Raw genomic sequence first — 24512 nt, 5'->3', positions numbered from 1 at the left:
CAAGGGAGATCAAAATATGTATCTTAGGAAGTTGAAACATGACCAGACTTAGAGCTCTCAAAATACTTTTCTGTCATCACTAACAATTAATTTACCCAATGAAGTAGATTTTGCTGTCAAAACAGCATTCCTATACTATAAAACTAAGATACATAATTACATTTAGTAGAGGATTGCTCAGTGAAAAATAGATTATAATAGCAGAAACTAAAATCTTTAAAACTATTTTTACTCTGATACTGTTTTGCTTCAATCAAACTTTCTTGATTTTGAATCAGCATGGATAAATGTTGGCATTCAATGTCCTGAGAAGTTTGTCAAAGTAATGGTGTATTTCTGGAATATGCAATTATTGCTGTGAAGATTTTCCTGAAAATAGAACATTAATTAATTAAACAATGGCAAAATGTTTTGAGCTAACATTCCACTGTTACCCTGGCTGCAAAAGAACTGATCAAAATCAATGGTGACCTCAACTTTCTAAAATATATCATTTTGCGTGGCACAGTAGTTCAGTGGTTAGCACTACTATCTCATAGCTCCAGGGACCTGGGTTCAATTCCACCCTCAGGCATCTGTCTGTGTGGAGTTTGCATGTTCTCCCTGTGTCTGTGTGGGTTTCCTCCTGTAGTCCAAAGATGTGTAGGTTAGCTGGATAGGCCATACTAAATCACCCACCATGTTCAGGGAGGTGTAGATTAGGGGGATGGGTCTGGGTGGGATGCTCTGAGGGTCAGTGTGGACTTGTTGAGCCAAAGGGCCTGATTCCACACTGTAGATGATCTATGATATCTCTTTTTTATAGGCTTCTACATTTCCAAAGCCTCACATACAATCTACACAAAATGGATGCACAAAGCACATCCATTGCCCAACTCCAAAAGATGGCTGCTACTGATTTGCAGCATTCAGTGCAATAACTTTTAATACAAAATTTACTTTAAGTTCACACATTGACGTCTGCTCAGCCTGATACAGTTTCTGATGCAGTTGCCAGATGGGCTTATTATGAATGCTTGGCTGGGCTCCCAGAATGGATAATATGTACAACCCTGTAGGCATTGTTGATACACCTGTAAAGGAGTGATAGTTTTATCTTATTGATATCTTCATTACCTTGTACTAACGTGATCTTCCATTGGAGAAACTCTATTTCAATGCCTGTGTGTTTATTTATACAAGATTAAGAGTTGTATGAATAGTTTCTTAAAGGAGATGGGAAATGGGAGACAGGAAAGTTCCTAACTCTGCAGACCCATTCCCATTCATGTCATTGATACCAGAAATGGCTGTGATTGATTGACAGCTTTTAAGACTTTGTAGGATAAGTAGTTTCTTATAGTAGACTTTAAAATATCCTCATAGTTTATAGTGTCAAGTCAGGAGCATTTCAAAGATTTGCTAGACTTGCTAATGGCTGATTAATTCTCTGCATTGTAGATACTGGAAGAATACGTATAGAAGATGAATGAGGCAGAATGAAGCAGCATGGGGGATATTAAACAGCATACATTGTAGGTACTAGGTGACATGGAGGGGCCTTGGAGAATGGGAGTTATAAAGGTGCATGAGATGACAAATAGGCAAAGAGGGTGGATTGGAGTTTGAAGGTTGAGGGCTTGAGGGCATAACCATTCTGATAATAACTAGTTTAATAGAGATGGGCCTTCTAGCCTGCCAGACCTGCCATCTCCCTGCCTCCAATACTGCTCCAGGCTTGGTTCCAGAGGTAGTTGGTCTGACACCATGCTGTCCTTGAAGAACAATATTATGGAAGGTAGAGACATGAATGAGGATGGGTGTGCAGAGTTAAGAAGTTTCCTTACTCCCATTTCCTATCTCCTTCAAGAAACTATGAACCTTAAGTTTTACTCACTGCTGCAAGAGTAATGATCAACTGAAAAAATCGGGTGATGAATTATATTGTTGAATAAAAGTCATGCTCAAACTGTGTAATGTTGTTGCTGTTGATTAATTTTGTTTTTCTTTTTCCTTGTTCTTACATTATACCTTCAGCAATACAATCAATCTAATTGAATTAGGCGTCTGTTTCAACAGTTATATAGCAGCATATGAGTAAACAATTAAAAAGGTAGGCGCTTTGCTGGAATGTATAGCCTGAGCCATAGCCAAGCTCTGTTATATTCCTGATAACATGTGGCAAAAGTAGAAACCAGATCCTGTCTTTAAGTGAAATAGATTCATTCACAGAGTGAAATGTTACAAGTATATATCTCCTGACTTCACTCTATTCCACCTCAGTATCTCTTTATATATGCTCAAGTAATCATCCAATCAATGCTTTTCATTCTGCATCACTTTTGCCTGAATTGTTACAATTAACAAGCTCCATAGAAATTATGCTGAGATTTTCCAAAGTTAGATCATTTTTACAGAGTTTTACATTTAGCATAATCATCACTCCATAAAGAAACACACATAGATGTCAAAAAATACAGAGAAGAACATTAGAAATAATATTAAATATAAGATGGAGTGACAGGAAAATAATTAGAGAACTCAACCTCTCCAAAAAAGGCTACAAGCGAAATGTCAGCCATGTACCAAAAATAATCCCAGTCCCAAAAATAATACAGTTAAGGTAAATCCAAATTGATATGATACATTAGGATCAAGTAGGTCTAGAGGATATGAATTCAAATTTAGGACAAGTGACAAATGTTTTGAATAACTTGCTTGGCATGCTAGTGGTGTAAAAATGTCATGAGTGTTCACTGTTTGGTTGGATGCAGCCAGGAGATATTAGGGTACTCGAAGAATAAGCTTTGATATATTAAATAACTTATCTCATCCTACACTTTAAGTGGTGATTTCTTCCTGAGGCACAGTTCCATTGGTAGTAACATTCCTCTGGAAGTTTGTCATTCTTCACATGTCAAATTAAATCAATGACAGTCCGCAAGCTATGCACAGCTGTGTTACGTCTGCCTTGACCTAGTACTCACATAGCCATTGCTTTCTAGCTGGAATCACTAGGAAAGGATTTGGATTATTGGTAGATTCATTCCCTCTGTGGCTTAAAGGTCCTGAGGCTGTAATTCTGACTTCAACTCAATCATTGCCCTGTCTAAATATCCAGCTAATCCAAACGTGTCTTTAATGAAAGGCTTACACACTGCATGGTGCATTGATGCATTAAATCTTTGAGCAGAGTATAATTTTCTGACCTAACAGTTAACTTGGTTATTTATTGGAATAGTGCTCTTCAGTCTATTTTCGTGACCTTGCTGTGTATCTAAACAATTCTTGTGTTTCGTTCTTTTTATTTTCTGTTGTTATGTTGTACAAAAAAATCCCAACTTTATAATAAATCAGGATTGAAACATCTGTTCATTCTTCCTCAAAATGTCATGCATGTGTCAGAACCTTTTGAACTCACCAGTATTTTTTGAGTCTCTAGTTTCTTATCCAATGTAGAAAATACAACTTGCCTTTAGATCTTTTATTTATGAAGTTTCAGACTAACAAGCAAAAAGTGACCTCTATTATTTCAGAGTATAGCAGCTGTATTTTGTGATGATATTTTCATATTATTAGAAAGTGTGAGAAAATCTACCTTCCCAGTAAAAAAGATCTATTCCTAGTCATTGGCACAGATATAGATTCGATTCTTTGTGCCAAAAAAACACTTACTTTTAATGTCCTTTTTATGAATTTTATACTGATGAAGGTGAGAAATGTTAGTGTTGGTGAAGGAATTTCAAGCCAGATACTGTTGGGTTATTATCCTACAGTTAAATGCAGAATAAAGCTCTTACTACTCTGCCTCAATAATTCTTTCTGATAGCCTACTATCAAAAGTATGTCTGCCATTGCACAGTGGGCCATTTCTGCATTTCCCATACTTGGCTTCTGTATCCTAATGGGGTGAGATTGTTACCTTATGCTGAATTAGGGGCAATTTTGTGCTGTGTAACTGAATTGAAAGTCTCCAAACTCATTTCAAGTAGGATAATCACAAACAGCGGATTAAAGATGTTTCCACCACATTAGTTTTCATTTGCTTTAGTACAAATCCTATGGCTGAATGAATGCCATCTAATCATTATTCTGTCTGATTTTTTAAACACCTCTTAAGATTCTTATTTATCCCATTTCAAGAATTATAGTTACTTTAAAACAAACTGTTTTAAAACATGCTGCAGCATTGACTGATTCCCATTTCCTTGTTATCTCTCTTTTACCTGTCACAATCCAATTGCCAAATAACCCTGGTCCATCACTACCATTGCTCCATGATTGTTTAATAGAGAATGGACACTATGGTCAGGATGGATATCCTTTTTTTGGGACATGCATCCCTATATCAAGTAATTTGCTGTTTACCTTGTAACAGTCTTTCAAACAGTGAAGTTGAATATAATGTGTTTTTGCAGAACTGGTGGACTACTCTGCCTTCAGACTATAGACGTTGCAAGTTAACGTGTTTATGTGTATTAGGTTTTTAGAGATGTGGAAATGGTAAAAAGAATAAAAAGCTACATTTGTTCTATTTTAAAGCAATCCAATTGGTCCGTCCACATTCTAACACAAACTCTGCATTAAAACACACTACCTGTGTTCGGGTCTCAATTATTCACATTATTTCTTACCGACTTGGAAAATTGCACAGAAAGATGTCTATCCAAGTTTGCTGATGATGCAAAGTTAGGTGGCATTGTAGACAGTTGTAGATGGCAACAAAACTTACAAAGGAATATTGACAGACAGAGTAAATAGGCAAAACCATGGTGAATGGAGTTCAATGCAAGCAAGTGTGAGGTTATCCATTTCAGACTGAAAAAGGATAGATCAGGGTGCTTTTTAGATGGTATGAAGTTAAATATAATGGATGCCTGAAGTGGCTTGAGGGCTCAGATCCATAGATCTTTAACATAGCATGAACAAGTATAGAAAATATAGGAAACAAGTATAGAAAGCTAATGGAATGCTAGCCTTTAATACCTAGAGGACTGGAAAACAAGGATGCTGAAGTTATTCTGCAGTTTTGTGAAACCCTAGTTAGACCCCATTTGGAGAACTGTGAACAGATCTGGGCACCACACCTCAGGAAGGATATATTGGCCTTGGAGGAAGTGCAAAATAGGTTTCCAAGAATGAAACATGGACTAAAAGTAGTTATGAGGAGAGATTACAAATTAGGCCTGTTTTCTCTAGAATTTAGAAGGTTAAGGGATGATCTGATTGAAATCTTCAAGATATTTGGGATGGCACGGTGGCTCAGTGGTTAGCACTGATGCCTCACAGCACAAGGGACCCGGGTTTGATTCCAGCCTTGGGCAACTGTCTGTGTGGAATTTGCACATTCTCCCCGTGACTGGTTCCCTCTGGGTACTCTGGTTTCTACCAACAGTCCAAACCTGTGCAAGTTAGATGGATTGGCCATGCTAAATTGCCCATATTGTCTAGGGTGGGAAATGTAGGGAGTGGGTCTGGGTGGGATTCTCTTCAGAGGGTCAGTGTGAATTGGATGGGCCAAATGGCCTGCTTCCATGCTGTAGGGATTCTATGTTAACAGGAAAAGACAGGGTACATAAAGATAAACTATTTCCACTGGTTGGGGGTTCCAGATGAGGGAGTATAATTTGAGAATTAGAGCTAGACCCTTCAGGAGAGTAGATGTTTGGAACTTTCTTCCACAAATGGCAGTGGATGCTGAATCAGTTGTTAATTTCAAATCTGAGATAGATACACTTTTGTTAACCAAGAGTATTAAAAATTATGGGCTAAAGGCATGTATATGGAGCTGGGTCACTGATCAGCCATGATCTCAATGAATGGTGAGACAGACTTGAAGGGCTGAATGGCCTACTCCTGTTTCTATGTTCCTACATACTTTGTCCAAGGTTGTCTATCATGACTTAATATATGGCACTGAAAACCTAAACATCAGCCATCACTCTGAGCAGTAATATTTGTGTAACATTAGAAACATTCCACTTATGACAATTTTTTTTTTGTTTTACACCAATTTTGTTTGCACAATTGCTCTCAGAGTGGACAACCTATTTTTTAAAAAACATATTCACTCATAGGATGTGGGCTTCCCTGACTGGGCCAGCATTTATTGCCCTTGTGAAGGTGGTGGTGAGCTGCCTCATGGCTTAACAAATTCTTAAACATTAGCGTGCAAATTGTATGGAAACAACGATTGCTATTGTAATTAATCTGGTCAGCATACATTTATTTCAAGCTGGCTTGTTTGACTATGTTCTGAGTAACAATTTGATTTAAAATGAAGACATTTTGGATTGTAGTAGATAAATCAGTGGCTTCTAGCTGGCAGAGAGATTTTTGTATAACAAGTCTGAAAAATTCTAATAGTGATCGGATACTTATGAGACACAGCAACTAATGGCTTAAGTTAATGTAGACCAGATGGAGAAGGCTGAGTTTTGAAACAGCCAGTGCTGTGTGCCAGCAGAAATAACTAATTGCTAATACTCCTCTCCTAGACTCGGCAGTTAAAATTCAGAGGAACAGCAAAAAGTGGAGTTCAGTTTTAACTGGGGACTCCATATATCTACTGATAGGAGATGGGGTTCTGCTAGCGTATTGCAGGATCTAATTACAAATGCTGTGATTCTGGAAGAAATTATGGAAATTGTTAAATGTGAAAAAATACGTTTGGATAATCTAAATGTTTATTTATTCTGTGCATTGGTGCTTACATCAAACCATTCAAAACTGTTCCTACATCTGGCATAATCACAATATGGGGTTTTGAGACCTATGAAAAATAATTTTGACTATGAACACAAAGCTGGTGGTAGAAAATAGTAACAAGGTGCCTTTGAGGGGGTGAGCTGGCTGAGTGGTGTTGATGATGTAGCATGGCTTGCTTCCATCCAGTTAGTTCAATGACTAGTTTTCCCTGTACAGCATTAACATTTTCAAGATGTTGATAATGACACTGAAAGGTGCCAGGCCAATATAAACAACATTTAGAAAAGGCTAATATCACCACTGAGAAAATTTTTATATTTAGTTTTTTGGGAGGAATCATTTTGTGTTCATGAAGTTGAGGGACTTGAGGAGGCTTGGGATTCATGGAGGCTTGGGATTCACCTTCATCTACAGATTCTCTGCTCTTATGTGCAGGAATATTAATGGCTACCTTCTCCAAGAAAGCTAAGGGATTCTGATTTCTGTGCCATCCTTCAGTTTTAGTTTGTTTTCTTGAAATATGTGCTCTTTTGTTTGCAATTAGTGAAGCACTCTCAAAGTGATTTAAAGAAACTCATGGAAGTATCCACAAGTGCCCAGCCTGCATCCATTGTGGGTGCCTGTGAGGGACTGTTTTGGGTTGTATTACAGTGTTTTGATGTCTGAAGACTTAGGATTGGACAGATATATGGCAAGTAACATTTGCTCCCAAAAATCTCTTCTTAACAGTATATGGACCTATACCACATTAACTGCAATCATTCAAGATAATGACTCACCACTACCTTTCCTGGGCATTTAGGGGTGGGCAATAATTGCTAGTCTAGCCAGTGACACCCACATCCTATGAAAGAATGACATTTTAAAAAGTTAATATAACAAGTTTTTCAATAGTAATTTGCAGCATGAATCTGCCCTGTGAAGTATGGTATTCTTGAGATATTGTGAAAGAGCTGTAAGGTTCTGTGGAGGTTTGGCATGGGCAAGAAGTAGTTGTGAATCAATTTACAGGCATACATTCCGAGCTGATACATTAGATGCATAGTGCAGTCAAGTGACCTGGCTTTGCCTGATGCTTTAAAGTACGCCTTCTTTCCTTGACATGTTCGCTGACCCCACAGCAAGTACATGCAATGCAAAGCCTGATCGTTACTTTCTGCCGGGCATATCATATTGCTGTACCCTGGAGGGAATAAAGAAAGATCTGCATTTATATAGCGTTTCTCACGACCATAGGAAATCTCAAACTGCTTTTGCAGCAAATGAAGTACTTTTGAAATGTAATCACTGTTGGTGTAAAGTTGAACACGGAAGCTAAATGTGTGCTCAGCAAGTTTCCAGAAATAGCAATGTAATGCAAATCTATTTTTTGTGATGTTGGTTGAAGGATAAATATTATCCAGGGCACCCGGAGATAACCTACCCTCCACCCCTCCCACCCCTAACACACACACACACACACACACACACACACAACTGTTCTTCTTCAAAATAGTATAATGGGATCTTTTACATCTACCCAAGCTGGCATCTCTTATCTGAAAGACCACCACTAAAATCTAAAGTCCATGACAGTGGCCTTGCCTGTTGGCTGGACAACTCCATTAAAGAAAGCTGGCCAAAAGTAAGAGAACATCAGAGGCACTTATCTGGCAAGCATGAGGCCTTCCCCAGGATTTAGGATCTCAAATTTGACATGTGGGGCATTGAATTCTGCCCAACATCTCCAATTGTACATTCTTCCTCATTAATGAACCGGAATGACAGTCTTGAAATTTATGCTGAAGTCCTGAAGTGGGGCTTAAACTCAGAATCCTTGTGGTTCAGAGACAAGATTGTTACTCACTGAGCCACAATTGACACATTGCAATAGGTTTATTGGAATTCCACACGGATAACGATCCTCCTGGCACCTTGCCAACAAAGCACAACATTCACATCTCTATAGTTTTCCCAAAAGCCTTTTAATGGCTATGTTATGACTAGATCCCAGGTGAGATTTCCCAAGATATTATGGTTCCAGGTGAATACTCCAAGTTCCTGGTTAAGGAGGGTTGAACTGACTCCACTGCTATTTTTTTTACAACATTCTGGATGATTATATCAGGCAGTTTTCTGTTCTTGACTGTCTCCTGAATCTATGGATGTTGATTTCTCTTCCATGGAATCATATGCAGCTTGCTTCCATGGAGTTGTAGATCAGACTGGTCATCTTCATTTGCTTGCTGGATTTATTTGATCGGCAAACTTTTTCATCTTCTGGATGTGTTACTGAAAAATTATTCTGACTCAGCGCTCTCTCTGTCATGGTTTTAGAAAGCAGAGGATTGAACATTTCTACCAGCCCTGTGGAGTCTGTGATTTCTGCTATCTTGTTAATATTAATAGCTCTCTTATACCATTGGATTCTTTCTTCTGATTGGGTTTGCCCTGAGTCCTGATAACCAAATTAAATCTTTTACCAGTTGTCCCTTGATTGGTTTATCAAACACAGCTTGTTCCTGAAGCAGTGTTTGGACAGCTGCTTGTTTTACAACCATCTGTTCTCTGGGAGGTCATCATTCTGTAACTCTTTTGATGACATTGGGTTTGAGAGATAGGCTTAAAACTGAAGATTTATATGTGTGAAGAATGTACACATTTCAATTCTCTTATGTACATAGTGTTCAAGTGTAACTTGTAGCATTCCTATGCATCTGACGGTTATTTCACCTGCACCATAAACGTCTGTAGGATGTAATTTCTGCTTCTTCAGCCATTTGTAACTGGTCAGATAGGTCAGTGACATGCAGTAACATGCAAGCTTCAAATCAACAGGAGGTCCATTGACATAAACAAGTTTTGTGTCTTCTGGTTCTTCTGGTCAGAAAGATCCCACAAGAATGCCTTGGATACCTTCTCCATTGGAGATGTCTTATCCAATCTGGGCATCTCTGCTAATGATGGTGAATATTCTACAGTGTAGACCTCTTTATGTATGTGACCACCTGTATTTCCAATCTTCTGAAACTGTGGATTAGATATAATGAGTCCCCACTGGGTATGTTTTCAATTTGTAGGCACATAATATCAATTGCACGGCTACCCCATCTACTTCCCAACCAACCTTGAGCTGACTACCATCATTCAGAAAATTGGCAGACCACCCACCTTATGTAAGTAAATTTGTAAGAGACGACTGAGTTTGTAAAAATAATACAGTTCATGCAAATGGCTGGGTTGGCATGAGCAGCCTTTAATATCCAACTGTGTGTACCTGCACATCTTCTGGAACTGGCTAATAGTTTTACAAATTTAACATTCCTTAGTCATAGCTGAACATCGTCAGTACCTGTGGGGCCTTCTTGGCCTGCAGCACTGATATTAGTCTTCAGCTTTAGATGATTGGCTGTTCTCCAGGCAGGCCAGTCACATCTCTCTTTAGGCTCCTTGTACCTTCCAAAGTGAATAGAGTCTGTTGCTCCACTGAGGAATGTTGGTCTTCTCCTCTCAGGATCTGTCTATGAGTTTTTCTAGTTTTTCCTTCCAGAATGATTTGAATAGGATTCCATCCCCCCTCCCCCACCCCACCCCACACAAACGTTAAATCTTACTTTGACTGTAAGAAATTTGACAAAGTTTAATCAAAAATCCCAACTACAATTCCATTTCTTATGCATTCTGATTTCAAATCTCCTTATTGACAACTTTTCAACTAATCTGTGCAGGCCATGAATGAAATTGTCTACTGCTGGAAGCTGAATTTTCCAATTAAATCTTGCCCATATAAGAACTTTGTTTGTTGTTAAATTGAAGTAATTATTAAAAATTGTTAAGATGCCTTCAAAAGTATTTGTGCCCTCTTTAATACTGTGAAGATTATTAACATCAACCACAAAAGAATCCATTGATTATAATATTGTACTAAACTACTTAGTTTCAGATGTAGTATTGAATTTTCAGGCCATGCTGTATTTTAAAAACTAACACATCCACAAAGCTATTTTACTGCCAGAAATCCTCCTTTGCCTATGTTTTGTCTAGGCTCTGTCTAATGATCAGTGGTAGAAGCTACAACACAACAGAAATTTTACTGAAGAGGCACTGTCCTTTTTTGACATGTTATTATTGCATGATAACAATAAGTCCATCCATATTACCAGCCAGGTATAATTAATTAATTTAATTTAATATAGAAATAATTAATTACTTTATAAATACCATATGGCAATGCACTCCTATAAATGTTTGGTGCACCATGAGTAATGTGTGAGATCTGAGAGGAATACATTAACAACAGTATTCCTTCAGTGAAGGCACTGAATTTCAAATGTCATTTGGAGATATTTCAGATCACATTTCACTTCACATTTCAAATGCCACACTTTGTTACAGATATAGAATTTTAAAATGCTGAATGCTTCTAAATTTCATTCCGATAATCACAAGTACATTCCATTCTACAATGTTCCTGACAACTGATTAAATTTGACTCAGCTTGCCTAACAAGATTTGACTCTTTTGGGGAATTCGCTCTACATTTTAAGAAAAACGTTTGTAGATTAAGTGGTACAGCATTTATTTATATCAAATTACTGTAACCGCCATCATTTAATAATTTTAGTTAGCATCTATTTTATCAGTCATTCTGAAGTGCTACATTTACAATGTAACATTTCAGGTGTCACACTTCTCTATGTAGATTTCAGAGGTGATTTAATTAATTCATAAAGCAGCCATAAATCATAAGTAAACAGAAAAGGAATTCTGAAATCAGTAAGTTACAGAGAATGAAAAGCATCATTCCTGATGTTCATATCAAAAACAATACACCATTCAGCTCCTCAAATTGTTTGACTCATCAATTAACGAACTGTGGCCTCAGCTTTAAAATTCAACACTTTGTAGACTCTAAGGACTTCTAAACAAGTGGTCCCCAGGTTGTGAACAGGTTCCGATTTGTACACAAGTGTGAACACAATACAGAACAATATAAGGGAGCCATTCATAAGTACAGGAAATGTTTCTATGTTGGAAAACATACCCCTTTAGATCGCGTTTGTAAGTATGAGCATTCGTAAGTCAGACGTTTGTAAATCGGGGACTCCTGTAGCCTTATTTGCCCTCGTCTGTTCCAGACATTCTTACTTATAAACTTATTACCTGCATTTGTGTGTATGTGTGATGTCACATTTTTTTCCCAGGTTGACTAGATAAATTCTTCTGAGGAAACGTCACTGGACCCGAAAAGTTAATTCTGATTTCTCTCCACAGACGCTGCCAGACCTGCTGAGTTTTTTCCAGCAATTACTTTTTTTTTCTGATTTCCAGCATCCGCAGTTCTTTCAGTTTTTATTTGTGTTAGATAAATTCCTTTTACTTTCACTCAAGAAAATGTTGGTAATTAGTTCCATTATTTTCCAGAAAACTAGCTTTAACTGTAGTGTGATACCTACATGCTACAAGGGAAATGAAAATATTTGTTGTTGTGACTGAGAGGGGTTTAAAAAGAGCTGAGCTGATTCCTCCCCCTCAGCTGCTCATAACAATTACAAGAGAGATTGCAAACTAGGGTTTTATTCCTTGGGACTTGGAAGGGTAAGATGCAATTTTGACGTAAGATTTCAAACTATTAAGGAAAACTGATAGAGTGAATAGAAGCTATTCCTGCTGGTTGGGATGTCTAGGACGAGGGGACGTAGTTTAACAGTTAGAGTCAGACCTTTCAGAAATAAAGTTAAGAAACACATCTTCATGCAAAAAGAGTAGTAGAAGTTGGACCTCTCATACAAATGGCAGATGATGCTCCGTCAATTGTTGATTTCAAATCTGAGATTTTTGTTAATCCAAGGTATTTGTGATATAGAGCGTGGTTTGTAAATGCAATAAGTCACAGATCAACTATAATATCATTGAATGCAGGGTTGAGGAGCTAAGTGACCTACTCGTGTTCCTATTTATTACGCCTTGTTAAATTATTACAATATGTCAGTTGTAACCTAGAGAAGTTCACCCTGAGTGAATTGCTTCATCCTGTTGTGTTTGGCATGCGAAAGGTCATCTGGGAACCAACTAGCTGAAAAGGGGAAAGAATCATCAATTATTCACAAAAAGATTATTTGTGGACTTCCACTGATGTATTTACAGTGGATTTCAAACTCACTACCGAAGGCTTTTCAGCAAAATAATGTATTAAATTAGAATTTTTTATGACATGACTGAAGGATTCCGGTTGGCCTCTTAAGGAACAAATTTTCATTAGAGTTTCACATCCCTATAGGTTTATCTTTGCATTGTAGTGGACTCTATACCAAGTGATTCATTTACAAAACACTTTGAAACATTTTGACAACATATTAAGTCATTATGCAGACACAACCTTTTGATTCTTCTTTCTTATTACAACCAGAGCCTTGCTAGTCTCTCAAGTAAATGCAAAGTTGCTCTAGGATCTACCTACTGGTCACCTTTCCTAGATGTTTCAGGTTTCTTTTCCTTTATCAAAAATATTGATAAATGTTTCACAAATGAGTTGCCTTTGACTTTATCATCAATGCACTTAAGCATACATTTCAGAATGTTCCAGATTCCATCATCAGACTTCTGAGTTTGTAATTTCAGCTGATGTGAGGCAGTGCAATTGTCAACATATTGAAAAGATAAGATCAAGCAGGGGTTTCCTCCTGAATATTATCCAGGTATCTCTGCTGAAAGCTGTAGCTGTTTGAACGTTAGGAGACAATGCAAACAAAGTCAGCTGTGATACCCATCATAGTAGAAAAGTGAATCAACGTTGTCATAGTGTCGTCAGCAGGTCCTTTCTTCTTACTATCAGATGAGCAAAAATAAACTTACAGTTTCAGAACAGGTGGAAAAGCTTTTATTAACCAGAGTAGCAGTTACAATAAATTTGTAATTACTCAATGCATGCAGTTTACTGGAAACCGTCCTAAGATTAATTTTATTTGCCAGAAGCAAAATTATCAGCCATGAATAGTAACTGTTCTGACATTTTTGCAAAGAACACTCAGTAACCAAAAACGTTGAGGACGTAAGAAAAGTATTACAGAATATTAGCTGGAAACTGATTTATGCCATGACTAGCTGACCAATGATGTCAATCTTGCAACTTTCAGTCTGAAACTGCCAGCAACAAACAATTCATAGATTACAGTCAAGCTGTCCTAATTAGTTGCAATCTTATGAAGAAATATATATGATACACATTACTAAAAACAATAATTTATGTCTGATACAGCAAACACTGGGAATTGTCAAATGGTATTAATGAATATTTTTCTGGAATTCTTTTCCTACAATTATCTGTTCTTTCACAGGTCAGTGGTTCATGAAGTGTCTTCATCCTTGATCTTATTAGAGAGCAAAAAGGATGTAAGAGACTGCTATGGAAGTAGGACGACTCATTTTCATCTCAAAAGGGAAATGTCTCTATTCAAACATGAGGGCCTAAACTAATCTAACAGAGGACTTTAACTAACAACTCTTAACATTGGGGTAGCCTTGCCTACGTAGTTGTCTTCTCAGTGAGGACAAGGAAAGCATGTGTTAGATTGTATTTGCAGTCAGAATATTGTTTAAGCTTGTGGGAGGTCACCATCCTCAACTGGGAAATTTCCTGCTTTGTACTGCTGTTAGATTCAAAGATTCAGTGTCTCTTGGTTAATGGGTACCATTCAGACATTGTATATCATTTATTAGTTTTAAAATAGAAATAGATGTTTGTGGCTTTGAAGTAGAGGAAGACCGATAATTTACAATAAAGTCCACTCCACTTAACCAATGTGTACATGAAGGATATACATCAGCAATCCATTAGATAAATCTTGTATTTAATGATTTCTGTTTGTATTAAAGATATAGACAAAAATGCACTGCAAACATTAAGTAGGAATGAAGAGAAAGAAACTGAACTTGCATGTATCTTCCACAACATCAGGACATCCATAAGGCCTTAACAGACAATGAGCAATTACAACATTTAATAGGAAAGAACAGCTAATTTGTGCACAGCAAGGCTCTGCAAGCCAGAACATCTGTTTTTTAGGCTCAGTTTGAGCAAAGAATGTTTTGGAGTGAACATCCTGGCCTTCCTCAAATAATGACATGGGATTGTTTAAAAATTTCATTGCGTGTGGAGACAGGAGGCTAGATGTTACCTGCCCCTAGATTGGACCAGGAACTCTTGAGGACTGGGACCCTAACAGTTGCTGGGCATTGCTGTTGGCAGCCACTTTATTGGCTGCTGTTCATAAAATGTAGAGGAAGTCTGGTGAACCACGTACGCAGACAACATTCATTTCCTGTCAGTGTCAGGTTGCCCAACCAATCAGTCTAATTCAGGTCAGGGGCTAAATCTTACCACAAATTGTCTAAAAAGTCAATTTTAGTTTCTCTCTGTGAGGTCTTAGGAGGTCACTGGACTCTGGGGTGGTTCCCGCAGATTGGAAAACAGCCAATGTGACACCACTGTTTAAAAAAGGAAGTAGACAAAAAGCAGGTAACTATAGGCTAGTTAGCTTAACTTCGGTAGTGGGGAAAATGCTTGAATCTATCATTAAGGAAGAAATAGCAAGACATCTGGATATAAATTGTCCCATTGGGTTCATGAAGGGTAGGTCACGTTTAACTAATTTGGTGGAATTCTTTGAGGACATTACTTGCATGGTGGACAATGGGGAACCTGTGGATGTGGTGTATCTGGATTTCCAGAAGGCATTTGACAAGGTGCCACACCAAAGGCTGCTACATAAGATAAAGTTGCACGGTATTACAGGTAATGTATTGGCATGGATAGAGGATTGGTTGAACAGTAGAAAGCAAAGAGTAGGATAAATGGGTGTTTTTCTGGTTGGCGGTCAGTGGCTAGTGGTATGCCTCAGGGATCAGTGTTGGGACCTCAATTGTTTACAATTTACATAGATGATTTGGAGTTGGGGACTAAGTGTGGTGTGTCAAAATTTGCAGATGACACTAAGGTGAGTGGTAGAGCAAAGTGTGCAGAAGACGCTGAAAGTCTGCAGAGGGATATAGATAGTCTAAGTGAGTGGGCAAAGGTCTGGCGGATGGAGTAAAATGTTGAGGCCACACCTGGAGTACTGTGTGCAGTTTTGGTCTCCTGACTTGAGAAGAGATATACTAGCACTGGAGGGGGTGCAGAGGAGATTCACTCGGTTGATTCCAGAGTTGAGAGGGTTGGATTATGAGGAGAGACTGAGTAGACTGGGATTATACTCATTGGAATTCAGAAGAATAAGGGGAGATCGTATAGAAACATATAAGATTATGAAGGGAATAGATAAAGTGGAGGCAGGGAGGTTGTTTCCGCTAGCAGGTGAAACTGGGACTAGAGGGCATCGCCTCAAAATAAAGGGAAGCAGATGTAGGACTGGGGTCAAGAGGAACTTCTTCACCCAAAGGGTTATGAATCTGTGGAATTCCTTGCCCAGTGAAGCGGTTGAAGCTACCTCGCTGAATGTTTTTAAGGCAAGGCTAGATAAATTTTTGAACAGTAAAGGAATTAAGGGTTATGGTGAGTGGGCAGGTAAGTGGAGCTGAGTCTCAAAAAGATCAGCCATGATCTTATTAAATGGCGGGGCAGGCTTGAGGGGCCAGATGGCCTGCTCCTTCTCCTAGTTCTTATGTTCTTATGTTCTTATGTCTTGCAAATCTTCTCATGCTATCCTCCCAAACTCACCTTCTTACCAATGGGCCACCATTATGGCACCCACCAATCCTATTCTTCCATTTGCCATAGGCAAACATTCTTGCCAGTTTCAGATATCTCAGGATCCCTTGAGCAGGCATTATCTTTGAAAGCCAGTTATGTACTGAGTCAAATGTTGGCATTCCAGAGTTGCCCTTTACTGTGCACATAGAGATAGCAAACACAAATTCACACTTCTCAGGTCACATGGCTGACATTTCATTGCACATACAGATGCACATATACACAGGAAAGCCTTCAAACAGTTCAAAAAATTCACTTTCATTTAGCAACAACAAAGGTGAACAAAACAAATAAACAAACAAACTGAAGCTGCATTTGTCATTGGGAACAAGCAAGAACTGTTTGCCTTTCTAGCAACAACATATTTACAATCAATGATTGATAACCGCACCCAATTCTCACCTACTAGAACCAAGTGTTAACTAAGTCCTGTCCACCTCGTTGCAGTTGATGCTGCTCAGCTCTGTCAAGCAGCAGGTGATGTTCCTCTTGCTCAATGTCCTCATCTTCCTTCTTGGAAGGCTGTTACAGTGCCGTTGGCTCTGCCATAACAATCTCAGGCTCTTTTTGCTTGCTCTAGTTGTGCAGAGCACAAAACAAGAATTATGCAGCAAATAATTCTTAAACGAAACAAAAACATAAGAGCTCTCAAGCATGTGGACATTGTGGCAGATCCCAGAGTATCTGGCGCAGACTTCCAAGATGTGGTGTCAATGATTATAGATGACTTACACATTGATGGAATAGAAATCTATTGAATTTTTATTGATGTACTCAGCTGAGTAATGGTATGGCGTTCTCAATGCAATGTGTCTATCATGCTGTACACCTGGGTGATGACAGCTATATTGGCAAAGCCTATTGCCCCAGTGCAGCACTGATTTCAAATGGGAAAATGAGCTGAAACAGTGTGATCTGGCACAGATTGTATTGGTGAGACGGTTGATGTATTTGTATGTCTAGTGTTATGCGATTCCACACAGGTTGCCAGTGGCTACTTGGAAGCAACCAGTTGCATGAAAGTTTAGCACAGCAGTTACCTTGATAGCCACTGTGATAGGATGGCTACTCCACCCCCTCATGTGGCAGGTCTCTCTCCAGCAGCTTTCATCATTCTGTACCAATCAGGACATCCTCAGCCTGAGACGAGACTACACCTCGCTCCTCTGGAGAAAATAGCATTGAGGACAAGGAATTCTGGCCCACCTGTCCTTCTTGTGCATCCAGAGGATTCCAACTTCGTGTCAGCTCAAGACAAATTATACCTTCACTCATCCCCATCCCTTATGGTTCCTATACTGCACTATATTTTGCCCTTATTCTTTCAATGCCAACCTACACAATAGCCCAGTACTCCTTGTGGGTTGATCTCAGTAGTCATACTGAGATGAAATAAAGTAAAATTCTAAGTATCTATTACAGACTTCACTACATACAACAACCTCTCATTCATAAAAAAATCGTTTTACTTTATGTAAATCTCCTCCAGTACTAATCCCCTTACAAAAAACAAACAATAGTATTCAATACCCAACATCAAAAACAGTGAATCCTTTAATCACCTCTTGTACTATTCAATCAAACTATGGATTTATGCATTCCACCCCACTCCCACCCCCACCCCCGCCCCCACTGTGATAATGACAGGTTGTGAAAATAGTCAAAACAGTGATAATGTTTTAATAATCACACTTAGTGTTATGTAGACAAACAACAATTGAAACTGTCAGTACAGATTTTTTGTAAAGAAGGACCACTGGACCCGAAACATTAACTCTGCTTTCTCTCCATAGATTCTGCCAGACCTACTGAGTTTCTCCAGCAATTTCTGTTTTTGTTTCAGAGCACAGATTTGTTATTCAACTCACAGAGACTGACAGGCTGCTTTTGTTCAAATGTAAAGGGCAGTGGACTTAAAGAACTTGTCAGCCTGATAATTCAACAAACTTTATTCATTGTATATGAGCATTTTTATTTGCTTAAAAGATTGTAAGAAATACTCTATGATAAAGCCCTCATTCCAATAAAAATGAAATCTATTTGAACTTAGCACTGAATTCAAATGATTCTGCTGAGTTTGGACTTCCCCATCATTCTTGACCCTCCCCATTCCTCTATCAATAAAAAACAAGATCTGTTGAAAATGTGGGTAGGTCTTCTGGATCTAGGGGCTGCAGTAACATTTTGGATAATACATTGAGTCTCCATGACCACTCGAAAATCTAGGTCCATGTCTTGGAAGATGCTTCTCTTTTATTAATGCTAAAGGTTATAAACTGTACTCTTTAAATCTGTTAACTTTTAGTGGGTACCAATTTTTAAAAATGATAGTCAATTCATTGAAATTGAAACACTATAGATTCTTGAAATATGAAATAAAAACTTTACTGGATGAGTGCATCTCCAATAACACTCAAGGATCTCAACACCACCCAGGATAAAGCAACACATCCCATCCATTATTCTCAACATTTACTTCCTCCGCTACTAGCCCATGTGGACAGCAACGCTTATCAATTATCACCATTACAGCGGCTTATAAATGACCCTTTCACAACATCTTTCAAGTGTGTAATGTCTACCACCTGGATGAACAAAGACAGCTGACTCATGAGAACGTGACCAGCTGCAAGTTTCTTTCCAAGTCACACGGCATCCTGACTGGGGAATATTGTGAGTGAACCTTTACCGTTACTGGATCACAATCCTTCAATTCCATCCCAAACAATTCTCTGGGTGTACCCACATGACATGGACTGCAGCGATTCAAGAAGGTGGCTCTCCACCACCTTCCCAAGGGCAATTGAAGCTGACAATAGATGTTGGCTCAGCCAGTGATGCCCAGGTCCAATGAACAAAGGAAAAAACTCAGAAATATTGGAAGTAGTCAGCAAATCTGTCAGCATCTGAGGATGAACAAATAGAATTAACATTTCAGGTTGACAATATTTTATCAGATAGCCAATAGATTAATAGGATGCTTGAAGGAAACGTATATACCTCAAAATTCATATGATTATTCTACAATTTTCGTCTTATAAATTGCAGCTTTTTCCATTTCTTGGAAATTACTTGACTTAGGGTACAATTGAATTAACAACAGGAAGTATAATACAGGCATTTTATATTGTGGACCATATCTTAAAATTATCATTAGCATTATTGTTATCCTTTTCTCACACAGAGGATGAAACCTGCAGCAGAGAGGAGACGCTCAGCACCCACTATGGCCATTAGTAAAGCACTCAGCAAATCAAGAACACCATCCAGGTAAAAGCTTCATTTTCTTAATAATTAAATGATAGTAAACATTTGAGAAATTTCACTCTAGTAACTGAGCCAATGCTGTAGAAAGTCAGATAAAATATAAAACAAATTTAACAGAAAAGCAAAGTCCTTAATACAAATAAAGTATGCCCAACACCATTGGATTTTCAGACAATGTTTTAAAAAAAGCCAATGGTTTTGGGCATACTTTCTTAGCATGGAGAGAGGATTGGCTTACAAATAGATGACAGAGAGTTGGGATGAGGGGGGCATTTTCAGGATTGCAACTTGTAATTAATGTTATAGGTTGCCACAGGGATAAGTGCTGGGGCCACAATGATTTGCAATATATATTAATGACTTACATGATGGAAATGAATGTATTATTGCTAAGTTTGCAGATAATACAAAAATAGGTGGGAAGGAAAATGTGAAGATGACACAAAGAATCTAAAAAGAAATATAAACAGGTGAAGTCATTGGGCAAAACCTCAGCAGGTGGAATATAGTGTGGGCCATCCAGATGATGTTTAAATGTTGCAGTTGTACTCGCCTCCACCACTTCCTCTAGCGACTCGTTCCATAAACGCACCACCCTCAGTGTGAAAAGGTTACCCCCTCATGTCCTTTTTCAATCCTTCCCATCTCAGCTTAAACCCAGGGCCTCTAGTTTTGGACTCCCCCAGCCTAGGAAAAAGACCTTGGCTATTCACCCTGCCTATGCCCCTCATGATTTTATAAACCTCTATAAGGTCACCCCTCAGCCTCTGATGCTTCAGGGAAAAAAGCCTCAGTCTATTCAGCCTCTCCCTGTAGCTCAAACTCTCAAACTCTGGCAACATCCTTGTAAATTTTTTCTGCACCCTCTCAAGTTTAACAACATCCTTCCTGTAGAAGGTCAATCAGAATTGTATGCAGTTTTCTAAAAGTGGCTTCACCAATGTCCTGTACAGCCGCAACATGATGTCCCAATTCCTATACTCAGTGTTCTGACCAATGAAGGCAAACGTGCCAAACACCTTCTTCGCCACTCTGTCTACCTGTGACTCCACTTGCGAGGAACTATGCATCTGCATCCGTAGGTCCCTTTGTTCGGTAGCCCTTCCCAGCATACAGTTAATGGTAGACCTCTGGAGTATGTTGCCAGTAAGACCACACATTGAAGATGTGTACAGTTTTAATCCTCTTGTCTAAGGAAAGATATACTGGCATTGGAGACAGTCCACAGAAGGTTCACTAGTTTTATCCTGTGTATGGAGGTATTTTCTTATCAGGAATTGTTGAGTAGATTGGTCTTTTACATACTGGAGTTTAGTAGAATGAAAGATCTTATTAAAACATATAAGATTATTAAGGGATATGACAGGGTAGATGCAGAGAAGTTGTTTTCCCTTGTAGGAAAATACAGGGAAGAAGGCATTATCTCAGAGTGATCGTAAAGTAAGACAGAGATGCGGAGGAAAGTTTTTCCTCAGAGAGTAGTCAGCCTGTGGAATTCTTTACTGCAGAGGGTCTGTGAGTTGAAGCTGGAACAGTAAGCATATTCAAGGCTGAGATAAACAGATTTTTAATCAATAAGGGAAATAAACGTAATGGGGAAAAGGGAATAAAATGGAGTTGAGGATTATCAGATCAGCTACCATCTCACTGAATGGTGGACCAGCTGCTCCTCTGGTGCTGCTTGGCCTGCTGTGTTCATCCAGCTCTACACCTTGTTATCTCAGATTCTCCAGCATCTGCAGTTCCTACTATCTCTTTGGGCCAAATGGTCTATTTTTCCTCCTACATCTTATGACCATACAGATGTCAAGCAGATCTTAGAATATCAACCATTATTCATAAGTAAACCAAGATAATATCAGGAAACTATTTTTACAGAAACAAAAAAGAAAATACTGGAAATATTCAGCAAGACAGGCAGCATCTCTGGTTAAAAAAAAGGGCTATTTTAACATGGTATGTATTGCGGTCAAAATGTTCTCTTCACCTGATTTCCATACATATGCTCCTTTCAATAAATTTCCATTAAGTGTGTAATAAAAACTGTTTTTTCCCTCCACAACTGGGAACAACTATTACTATCTAAGTCAGTGTAAACAATATTAAGGATGGAAGGACGTTTGTGTGGGGTGTAGACGTGTCAAGCAAAATAGCATGTTTGTGTGCTATAAACTTTATGCAAAACAAAGGCATTTGACTGTTCATGCCATCAAGGAGCCCTGGCAATACTACAGTCAATGAGGATGGGGGAAATCACTGTCCTGGTTGGAGTCTTACCTGGCACAAAGGAATATGATTGTAGTTTGTTGGAGATCAGTCATCTCAGCTCCAGGTCATCTCTGCAAAAGTTCCTTAGGGTAGTGTTTTAAGCCCAAACACCTTCCATCAATTGGCCAGAAGTTGAACTGGACTAGCCATATAAACATAATGGCTACAAGATCAGGAATGCCGCAAAACTAATTCACCTCCTGACTTCTCAAAGCCTGTCTGCCATCTACAAAGCACAAGTAACGAGTGTTATGGGATACTCCCCACTTGCTGGATGGGTGCAGCTCAAACAACACTCGAGAAGCCTCAAGCCATCCAAGTCAAAGCAGCTTGCTTTATTGACATCACATCCACAAACAATCATTCCCTCCACCATCAACACACAGTTGCAGTAGTATGTACCATCTACAAGGTACAGTGCAGAAATTCACCAAGGCTCCTCAGACAGCACCTTCCAAACACATGACCATTTTCATCTGGAAGGACAAGGCAGCAGATACATTATCACCTCCAAGTCACTCAGCATCCTGATTTGGAAATATATCACTGTTCTTTCACTGTCCCTGATCAAAATTCTGGAACTCCCTCTCTAACACTGTTGTGGGACTCTTGGAACTTTGTGATATATGCCACTTCTTGTGATAGCGCATTGGGCTCATTTGAGATAGTTCCCTGCCAGCAATCCTTCTTTATGTTGGGCCTGTCTAATGTTTAGAGGTAAAGGATACACCACTATAGAGTAGCTACAGAAGAAGCTCTGTTCTTCAGTAATAAGAAGGTTTATTGCATGATAGCAATAGTACAACGGTATTCTAGTCAGGTACGGCGACTAGGACCTTAAGGAGCTGGCACAGAAACATCTGCTCCCTATGAAGGTGAAGCAAAGTTCCTCATCTCTATATATGGACTGTGTGAGACATCAGTAGAATAGATGGACCAGATGTAACATAAACATTAACACCTAGCACACCATTGCCTTCTACAACAGAGTCAATCAATTTTTTTAATGGCAGGAGATCAATTGGTGTGCACCTGTAAATGAAGTAAAATAATGGAAATTATGGGTGGGAAGGCTTGTGAGTTTTGGATAACAGTGGCACAGGGTAAAACTGACGATAAGGAGTGAGTAACAGTTGTACTTTAGTGATCTTGGTCAAATCATTTAATTTTTCTTTAAATTGCATAGGTTTTGAATGTAATGTTTCTTGCTTCCCTTTCAGAGATGCACTTTTGGTTTTAAACGTGACAGGGCTGCTCTTGTCTTGTAGGAGAACTGTCAGTAAGCAACATGAGCAGTAATGGCAAACTCAACTGACCTAGCCCCCAGTTTGCTTTGTGAATCTTGCCCATGTCATCAGACAGATACAACAGACGCTCCATACATTTCATTTCTATTTTGGCTGCAAGTTGAAGTTCCCTCCCAATGTTCACCACAAATGATTGTGAAGTGAATTCAAGGAATCCTGTTCAAGTTACAGATTGACTCCTTCACCTAGTAGCTTCAATTACATTCTAGCCTGCTATCATCGTTTTCTTTAACTGAACTGCAAATTATTATGTCACCAATTGATATGTTGACACAAACAATGCCAGTAAAATTTTACAGCTTATTCTGAATATATTCATAAGCTGAACGAATCTTGAGGTAAAAACTAGTGGGCATAAGTTTAAGGTGAGAGCAGGAAAATTTAAAAGGGATGTAAGGAGCAACTTTTCCATGCAGAGGGTGGTGAGTGTATGGAATGAGCTGCCCAAGGAAATAGTGGAGGTTGGTACAATTATGACATCTAAAAGGCAACTGGATGGGTATATGAATAGGAAGAGTTTAGAGGGATATGGGCCAAATACTGGCAAATGGGACTAGATTAATTTAGATTATCTGGTTGGCACACACGAGTTGGACCAAAGGATGTGTTTCCATGCTGTACAGCTCTATGATCTATGGCTGTAAATCTTGCCTAATGGTAAAAGTGGAACTTGCTTTGATCTTGCTATCATGCACAAGAACATGAAGATAAAACTTAGTGACTAAAATATTAATGCATTAGTAACTTATGTCATAAATTCCTCATAAGTTGAAAATTTAGGATGTTTTCTTTACCAGTTGTTTATGGGATCCAAACAAATTTAGAATTTACCATTCTTTCGAACAACAATCAATAATGATACTATTTCAAACCAGATTGCTTTGCTTAAAGGGTAACAAGGAATTTGACAGCATGACCTTAGTACCATCTGTAGAAAAAAAATTAATTATTTATTTCAACAACTTATCTTCTTTGGTTCTGACCTGTAAGAGTTCTATTCTGGCTAGTCCATTTTTCAGTTTTGAGTACAAATGTACTTTGTTGCATGGCCATTTAATTGGTTCATTGATCCAATTCACTGTTCCACAAGTTAACAAAGTTATCTTCCAATTAGATACTTGCATTGTCTTTATAAAGCTACAAAATTAATTTTAAATACTTCTTTACCTTTGCTAACCTAAGAATGAGGGCAAGAATAAGAGAGAAAGGATAAGGGTTCTGTGGGAGCAGGGTGGAGGTGATGCTAAGGAGGAGAT

At 38.6% G+C, this 24512-nt stretch overlaps 1 protein-coding gene across 3 annotated transcripts in view; it reads left to right on the top strand.

Annotated features, from left to right (window-relative positions):
- arhgap20b (Rho GTPase activating protein 20b) overlaps nucleotides 1-24512 on the top strand; it is a 111240-nt gene that overhangs the window by 18375 nt on the left and 68353 nt on the right. For all 3 annotated transcript variants that reach the window (XM_020531300.2, XM_048605490.1, XM_048605492.1), the window contains exon 2: nucleotides 19599-19684. In XM_020531300.2, the coding sequence (XP_020386889.1) occupies nucleotides 19599-19684 (86 nt within the window). The remainder of the gene's footprint in view (nucleotides 1-19598; nucleotides 19685-24512) is intronic.

The sequence above is a fragment of the Rhincodon typus genome, chromosome 14 (genome assembly GCF_021869965.1).
Source record: "Rhincodon typus isolate 14 chromosome 14, sRhiTyp1.1, whole genome shotgun sequence".
NCBI classification, from domain to species: domain Eukaryota; kingdom Metazoa; phylum Chordata; class Chondrichthyes; order Orectolobiformes; family Rhincodontidae; genus Rhincodon; species Rhincodon typus.
This window is presented reverse-complemented; position numbering and strand designations above follow the sequence as displayed.